This window comes from Oreochromis niloticus, unplaced genomic scaffold (assembly GCF_001858045.2).
Source record: "Oreochromis niloticus isolate F11D_XX unplaced genomic scaffold, O_niloticus_UMD_NMBU tig00000692_pilon, whole genome shotgun sequence".
NCBI classification, from domain to species: Eukaryota; Metazoa; Chordata; class Actinopteri; order Cichliformes; family Cichlidae; genus Oreochromis; species Oreochromis niloticus.
The window spans coordinates 171629-181053 of record NW_020327215.1 but is presented as its reverse complement, the minus strand read 5'-3'; the positions used below and the strand labels follow the sequence as shown (position 1 = coordinate 181053).

General features: G+C 42.1%; 1 protein-coding gene across 1 annotated transcript in view; it reads left to right on the top strand.

Moving 5' to 3' along the window:
• Positions 1–2523: 2523 nt before the first annotated feature.
• LOC109200299 (uncharacterized) overlaps positions 2524–9425 on the top strand; it is a 51055-nt gene continuing 44153 nt past the window's right edge. Inside the window, exons 1-2 of the mRNA XM_025904269.1 lie at positions 2524–2917; positions 3049–3469. Coding sequence (XP_025760054.1) covers positions 2747–2917; positions 3049–3469 — 592 coding nt within the window. The 5' untranslated portion in view covers positions 2524–2746. The remainder of the gene's footprint in view (positions 2918–3048; positions 3470–9425) is intronic.

Sequence of the window (9425 nt, the reverse complement as noted above, 5' to 3'; positions counted from 1 at the left end):
TTCAGGTTTTGCTCATTATTTTTTCAACAGACTCAACTTTAAAACCAGAAAATGAAGGAATATCTGCTTGTGTTAGGAAGTGGACACAGGCACAATGAATCAAAGGGGAAGTGACCCTCCTCTAGTCACAGTTATATTACTGTTAGTCTTTGTCCCACATACAGGTTCAGACAGGTATTCTTTTATTCGTGTCTCAGGTAGAGGTAATCCAAAAGTGTCAGAAACCAAGAGATTTAAATATTAATGGGGTATTTTAAATTATGAACTCAATTACTAAAAATTTTACACAGTGGTTTTCTCTACAAATCACAGATGAATGATCATTTATTACTATTGTTTCATAAAAATTGTCATTGTCCCCCAGTCTGATTCAGTCCACTTTCTCTCACTCACTCTCTGTCTGTGTTGGGCTTTGACACCAGATTGTTAACAAAGAATAGTCAGTGGATTCAGTTCCTCAGTATTTAAACATTTGTCAACTTTTTCTATGAGAGACTGAAACCTGCCTTCTATTTCACTCTTTGCAGTATATCTGGTCCCAGGTTTGGAGTTACTTTCTAAGAAGGAGGACCCATTTGGCTGGCTTCCTTTTGTAACTGGGAAGTTTTATGGTTTCTTCCGCTACCACTAAAAAGTATAAGTTCCTGTTCCTTTCACCGTTAAACTCTTTCACTGTAAACAAATATGCTGAACTTGGACTCCGAGACTGTATTTTTAGTCCATCAGAAAAACTCAGAGAAAATAAAAACTGTATAATAAAAATTTGTTTAGTCCTACATATAAAATATGCTTCTTTTACATTAATTTTTTTCAAATTTATTTTGATTAAATAATAATATTCGCTGCCAGGTTATGTCTCGCCTATATGACAGTACTAGTCTCTTAGTTATGAAATCTGATTACTGTGAAGAAAACATGAACTCTCCAGCGATGCTGTGCAACAAATGTACGTCTTTGCCTCCCACAGACCTGCTGTTAATTCATTTTTTATGTGACTGCCTTGCTTGTAGAGATATGTTTAACTGTTTCCTCATTTGGTTCATAACCAGACTTGCGAGATTCCGAATTGACCTCAAGATGGTCTTCATCTTCAGACATCCTCCTCCTCTATGATCATAGTTCAGCTCCAGAGCCTCCAGTTCTGTCAGCTGTTTACTCCTGCTGGTCATTTTGTAAAACTCTGATAGTTGACTATATCATTTGTGGCTGCAAAGTTCATTCTTCTTGAGACTCTATGCAGATAATCTTTATATGCTTTGCTGCTTTTGTCACAGTCTGCCTCGCAGACCGTGGGGATGTGAGGACTGAAGACCCAAAATGCAGGACTTTGTGATGAAGGCAGTGCGTTTATTTACAGTGGTGTAATGATCCAAACAACAATAAATTCACCAGTGCAATCCCAACTCCTGTTCCGTGTCTTCTCCCTTATCCCGTGCTCCGTGCTCTGTCTCTGTTCCCTGTGTACTGTCCGTGTGCTGCTTCATGGTCTCCGCAATTCCTCCTGGGGAAACACGCAGACAAAGGCAGCTGTTAGTACTAAACCTAATGGCAGACTGGCACCAACCTTGCACATAATACTGAGACTGACAGGAAGTCACTCAACGATCCAGCATCAAGGAGCTCTCAGCCATACTGTTTTGTAGCTCCTCTGACGAGACTTGATCGGCGACAGGTCTGTGTGGAGATTCTTGGGTGTGACCGGTCAACTGGCAGGGCCACACCCACTAGGCCTGAAAGCGCCTGTCACAACCGCACCCTCACACACACGAGCACACACATACACACCTGCGAGCACACAAACAAGGAACACTGGACAGCAGCAGTGCAGAAGACACAACCCTCAAACAACAACAACAACAATAATAATAATAATAATAATAATAATAATAATAATAATAATAATAGTCCACACTGCTCACAGACCCCGCGTTCCCGGAACCGGGTCTGTGACAGCTTTATTCCTGAGTGTTGCCTTTATTGCTCAGTGTGGGTGGAGTTTTCCCACAGCAATAGACAAGGTTCCTGTTAAAAGTCTTAACAACTCCTGAATTCTCCCACTTCACACATGAGGTCAATAGGGAGTGTGCTGCAGGACGTGTCAGGAAAATCCAGGCTGGAGGTGAAGCTGCATGTGCTTCAGTGCAGCTCAGTGACAGCATCATGTGACCAGGTCCTGGTTGGTGTCAAACAGGCTTCCTTTGTTTCTTTGTACTTATAAAACGCTAAAGAAGCATTTTCACATGTAATAAATGTGTTTTCATAGAAACATTAGAGCTGACAGTAAGAACTGCACACAGTACAATTCTGTTTGACACTAAATTAAAAATCAATAAAGTGACTTTGTGTCTACATGAGAATCAGAGAAACTTTCTTCATCCCAGAGGGAAACTGAGCTGTCAGAGCAGCAAACACACAACAAACATCAAGCACTGATAGAAAATGAGAAACACAGATATTGATGATAAATATTAAGATAAATAGATAAATATAGAGATATAAATATAAAAGTGACACGGTGTAGAAAAGTGACAGCAGGCTGCACTGAGCTGTGATTGGTTGTTTCCCAGATTTGTGCACCTACAACATCCCAACACCTGCTGATGTCCCCACTCTCAGTGTGAAAGTCCACACAGAGGTGGAGCCCACAGGTGGATCTGCCAGAGCCAGACTGACTGTGGAAATCCATCCCTGTAAGTATGTGACAGGTTAGAGGAGAGTCTGTACCAGCGTGGAGTCACTGTGGGTGATGAAGAGCATGTGTGCACACACTGTTCAAACACAGCTACAGTGGGAAGGAGAAAACTACAAACATGGTGGTCCTGGATGTTCCCCAGAGTGTGAGTCATTAGACTCTACCAACACGTCATGTGATCACTGTGATGATGTCATCTCCTCACAGCTCAAACGTGGCCTCCTGGTGAGTCGTGTTGAACCAAAGGAAGATCCTGTTCTGGTGTCCTTAGAGGAGGTCAGAGACGTCCACAGTGGGGACACCAGATGATGATCTTTGGTACAAACTGTGTCTGCGATTGTTTCTGTCTCGTCCAGTTATCAAAGGACACACCATCAACCACAGAGATCATCCAGGAGCTCCCAGTGGACGACCTGAAGCCAGCCGTGGTCCAGATCTATGACGACTACCAACCAGGTCCAAGTCTGACTAAGCTTTACTCCAACAGCTCACTGACACACTTCAGAGGATCCATCAGACTGAACAGTTCATACAAGCTGATGTTTCAATCAGTGACTCAGAGAAATGACACTTTGATAAATCTGGTTTTAGTCACTTTGAGTGTAAACAGGAAACAAACTGCATCATTTGTGCTTCTTGCACCAGGATCCTCTCGTCTCTCCCACAGCAGGAAGTTCAGCTCTGCTCTCATGAAGCAGCAGGAAGATGTGAGGCTCAGAGTGAGGACTGAGTACAGACTGATGGCACACTCAGCCTTTTGCCACTGCATGCACAGCTGTGAGCCATGTGACACTCGTGCACTCGTGTTGATCACACCTCTCATTGCAGATAAGTGAACTCTCCCAGGGGCAACGATCACACACAGTGGTGTGAAAAAGTCTTTTCACTCAGTCATTTCTGACTGTTTTTATCACACAAATGTTCCTGTTAGACAAAGATAACACAAGTAAATAAATGATGATGTCATTGATTAAGGCACAAAGGTGATCCCAGCCTACCTGAGCTGTGTGCAAAAATAACTGCCCCTCTGCTTCAATCATGAATGAACTGTGATGAAGCACATTTGTTTCTAAAGCTGAGTTTGACAAACACACTCAGCCTGATTACTAGAAGACCTGTTGGATCAACAGACTCATCAACTTCTACAGAACCCGTGTGAGAAAGTGAACAGGCTGAAAGATGTCAAACAGCAACACATAATGCCACCATCGACACAATCAGCTGACAGAGTCACAGCTGTCAGTCTGCACAGGGTTCAAAGCCATTTCTAAGGCTTTGGGACTCTGTTGAACCACGGTGAGAGCCATTAGACACAAATGCTGAAAGTGGGGAACAGTGGGAACCTTCCCAGGAGCCAGTGGCCACCAACATGACTCCAAGAGCACATCGACATCCAGGAGCTCACAAAGAGCCCAGAACAACATGAAAGAGCTGCAGGCCTCAGTTAAGGTCATAACTGAACAATAAGAAAGAGAATCCATGGAGGAGTCCAAGGAGAAAACCACTGCAGACCAAGAAGAACACAAAGGATGGTCTCACATTGTCCAACAACATGTTGATGATCCCGTTTGGGAAAGACTCTGTGGACTGATGAGACAAAAGCTTTCTGACAGCTTTGAGTCCTGTTACATCTGAAACTAACACAGCATCAATGAAAAGGAGCCTCATAGCAACAGTCACATATGGTGGTGGTAGTGTGATGGTCCCATGTGATGCATCATGGCAGCAACAATACAACAACAAATACACACATGTGACAAATGTACAATAACAGATCATTAAGTGTCACGGCGCCGTGCGCATTAGTATATTTGACTGAAGCTTAATAATCAGAATAATGCTCTGATCTCTTCAAATAAATGAAATCATACCTTTCTACTAAAACTGTTTCTGTTGGTCTCCACCTTTTCCTGAACCAGACCCTGCAGGACCCACCTGAGTGTCCCAGTCCTGGACCCTGTTTGTAACCAGGAGGATCCCAGGCCTGATTATTGCTGATGGATTATAAATATTCTTGTTTTATTCTCATTAAATAAATATGTGTATAAATATGTGGATTCATGTTTCAGTCCTGGACGTTGATGCTTGTTTGTTTGAAAGGACACAGATGGACCTTGTTTCCTTCTTTCCTTCCTTTTTGTGTCCTCTGTGCTTCATCTGCTGCTCTTCACTCTGTTACTTTGGACTGATTTCACTCACACTTTGTTTCCATGATTTGTTTGCATCACGCAGACAGCACGTGAACAACACGACATGTTTGATCTCAAAGAAGGAGCAGCATCCTCTCTCCAACCTGTTTCTCCATCTTCTACAACACCTGATTCATTCCAGTTTCTCTGCTTTCACTTTGATTCATGTCAACATGAAGCCTGAACGTCTGTGATGAACACACTATCAGCATCACTGACATATTTCATCATTTAAAAACACTTCCTGTCACTGTGGTGGTTACAGTGACATCATGCAGTTTGTGTGTTGACCTCCAGAGGGCGACAAATCAGCACAGACAGCGAGCTCCATTCAAACTTTGCTGCCATCAGTAATAATTCTTCAAATATAATCATCAGTGTTTGAGCAGTTATGATATCAGGACAATCTAGACACGTGTGACAATACTGAACATGTCACATGACACATCTTAAACATCATGTGATCCACTCTCAGTGTTGCGACTTCCATCCACAAATAAAGCTGCTGCTGGCTGAGTTGGTCTGAGCTGTGACTCGTCTCCAATAAGCCAAACTGAGTCCCACTTGTGTTTGTGTATTTATTTCAAAACAAAAACAACAAACTTTTTGCTTCATTCAAACCAAATAGCGCATCTATGAAATGATATCATTTGAGAACGGGACTGAAAGGTGACATCAACTAACGTGCAAAAACTCACTCACCCAACATCTCCGTTGAGAACGCCAGCATCAGGTAAATAACATGTGACCACGCCCCCATGCAATTACCTGAGGTGCAGGACAATCTAAAGACCTGCGCCACCATAACAAACAAAACATAAACATTCACTTTGGCTCTCACACTCAGTCTGCACTTTCATCCATGACTTCAACAGGTTGAAATGAGCTTTGAAGAAACATCAGTTTAGTGCTGAAATATTCAAACGCTGCAGAAGGAAGAACAACACAGTGATGACGGATGTTTGTGTTTTAAACAGGAAAACCAGCAGGAATAAATCACGACCTGCCAGAGGTTGGGAATTTCCGAGGTTTATATGAGCGCAGCACAGTGTTTCGATGCTCCCGAGTGTCCGCAAACGCCGCATTAGGCTCAAAGTTTACTTTCACTTCCTGAACTTCGTGGAGTGGAGCTTGTTGTTGGTGTGTGTGAAGAAACTGTAAGTTTGCTTTGTTTCCTCCTTTAACAGTTTGTCTTTAGGAACTTTACTGTTTGTTCAGCTCATGTTTGATTTCTTCACACAACAAACTGTGTGTTTGTATTAAAGTCAGTGTGTAATGTTTTCCTGGCTAACATCAGCTGTGTGCAGCTTAGTTCAGCACAAATCTGCCGCTCCATAGTTCACGGTAACGGACTCACAGCTGGACCAACGAGGCCGAGTGTGTCCTCACTCTGAGCTACGTTCGTGTTTGTGTACTTGTAGTTTCTACTTTGTGAGTTCACTCAGAGCCCGCAGCATACATGATGACATCACACCCCTTTACCTCCTTTACTGTCACTGTGATTAATATTTACACACGAGACACCTGACAGCATGCTAACGCTAAGCTAGCATAGAGCCCAGAGTGATGTTAAAGCTGAGTAAACACTGACCCCAGACCAGCACCGTGATAAAGTGAGCTGCTGCTGCTGAACCTGAACAGGTAACAAAGTGATGAGCAGTCAGGCTGCAGGTTTCTACCTGTTCATGTTTCTACAGTAGAATCACTTTGAAGTGTCTTTGTGCTGTTTTATCTTTGATTTGTGTTCATAAACACTCAGAGAAACATCACGTGACCTCATCAGGATCGGTGTTGGTGTGTGGGGCTGTACCTCAGCTTTATGTTGTTAGATGGTCATTATGATACTGTTCATTTTATAGAGTAACATGAAAGTAATGTTATGCGGAGTAATGAAGTAACGTACTCCATTACTTTTAATTAAAGTGTTCCGTGTAATATGTGTAATAATGACTTTTTTGAGTAATGACCAACACTGATCACAACAAAGAGGAAATGCCTCCAATATGCACAAACATTTGACCCACAACATGCAGTTAATGTGCACAAATGTCTTTGATATGCTGCTCAGTGATGGTGGTGACTGTCAGAGCAGAGCTACTGAGAATCAATAAGTAATATCAATGATGGAATCACTAAATCCTTATCATCCCTGTCAGTATCATACATGTGCTGTATAATGTGATAAATGTAGAGGTGCTGGCTGTTCTCTCACTCTGCTGTGTAGCTGTAAAGGACGCCTCCCTGCCTTTGTCTCATTCATGACCTTTAATAGTCTCTTCTAACATGCAGAGATCTGTATGATCTGTTCATAGAGTCTAACCAGCCTGTACAGGTAACAACAACAGTCACTGCATCACTGACACACAAACTTCATCTCTGTCAATAACAACATTCATACATGGAATAAAAACACATCAGTGGATCATTGCTGGAGCTGATGTTTGTGGTCCTGGTGAAAAGACTCTCAGTTTCCTCCTTGAAATAACAGGATCAACAGTGGGTCAGTGACATGATTTCTTTCCCTCTCAGGTTTAAATATCTGCGACTCTCCACCGTTTGGTTTTAGAACTGAAGAAGCTTCTCAGATGAAACATCTTCCAGAAACTTGAAGTCTCTATTTTCTTTCTAAGCTCCTTAGATCACATGACCTGGATGACTGAACCTACAGACATATTGACCTGGTTTCTAGGTCACATGACAGGTCAGAGGTCAGTGACTGTAATTCAGTTACTCCTGTTAATGTGAACTCACTGAGTGTTTGTGGTTTACCTCTCAGACTGACTGAAGATGATGATGGAGGAAGAGGAGGACAGAGCAGAGTCTGCAGGATCCAGCTGTCAGTCTGTGACCAGTGACCGGTCCAAAGATCCACCTCCAAAGTTCAGTGGTGAACCTGGACCAACGAGGTCAGAGAGCTGAACTCACTGAGTAACAGAAATAATTGTGCACTGACATTATAATCAGTGTTGATTCTGGCTGATTTTCTGTGTTTGTGAGCTGAGAGGAAATGAAAATGAATTTGTAACAAAAATCAGTTTTGTCCAGTTTTCCTGTAAAAAGCTGAACTCTAATCTAAGAGGATGTTACTGACAGGAAACAGCTGCATCATCTGCAGTCTGTGTGATCACAGCTGCTTCAATCATGTTTGTGTCTGCAGAGGTCAGAGGTCACAGTCTGCAGGGTCCAGCTGTCCGTCTGTGAGGAGTGACCGGTCCAAAGGTTATAATCCAAACTTCAGTGGTGAACCTGGACCAACGAGGTCAGAGAGCTGTGATGACTCCTTTACATGTTTGTGTTTCCTGGATAAATCTGACCTGAAACATCCTCAGATTGTTACAAAGATTCATTAAAAAGAAAACAATGAAAGAGAAAAGATCCAAATGTTAGACTTGGTCATTTGCTGTTTGAGGACAGTGATGCTCATATCTGTGGGGAAAGTGTGACCTGAGTGGGTTCATGTTTGTCTTTAAAGAGCTGCTCTGATTCTCTTTGTGTCTGATCTGTTAAACAGTCTGAGAGGTCACACAGAGACCCAGCAGCTAAAGCCTGGATCATACTGGCTGCTGTTACTCCATCAGGACAACACTGAACCACAGTGGTGTGGATGTAGTGGATAAATCCCACCATGCTGATGCTCAGAGTTAATCACAGGGAACAAAACCAGATGTTACCTTCAGATTGTGACCTTTGGAGTGGACGATGCAGATTTCAATAGAGAATAAATGTTAGGGCTGTGCGATATGACCAAAATCTCATATCCCGATATTAAGACATCTATCGTCCCGATAACGATATAAATCACAAAAATTTAACATTTCCTGTAAATTCTGTGAATCTCAGGCAACTCGACTTGCCTGAAGTGTTTCCAGCTGGGCGTCGTGTACCTGGAGTCGAGTGTTTTAAACGATGCATGAAACTATACATTTTTAGACATAGGTTGTAACGGCCGCCGTTTTCTTTGTGAGTATTTATTACACGGCGTGCTGCGGGGAAAAGCCTGTTCTAACGTTTGAGTCTAAGGTTTATTTTTTAGCACCTGACGGCTCTTTTTTGCTTCTCATCCGTAAATACTCTGCATCTTTCACGTGATTCAGTTTATTTTGAAAAGTCTCAACAGGATCCTGAGCTTTATTGTGAAAGGTTTATGTGGAAAATAAACAAGCAGACACGAGGTGGTTTTACCGTCGTTGTTGCTAACGACAAGGCATAAAAACAGTCGCTTGTCCGTGTGTAGTGTGGTTATATTAAATATAAGAGAAAGAGAACTTCATGAAATTAATATAGCCACTACAGTGACCATCAAAACAATAAAAAAAATATTGCCGTAAACAGTTTATTTTGCGACACCACGAAACAAACGATAGCGTAAAATGAAACGATAGACGTTTTTATATCGTCATCTGATATCTATCGTTATATCAAACAGCCCTAATAAATGTTGTTGTTTTTCAGCTGTGAAAAAAGAATCTAATTTTCTGAACTTAAGAATTTATGATGCTGGAAAAAACATGGAGACTATAACACAACATTTCCACTGTATTCAC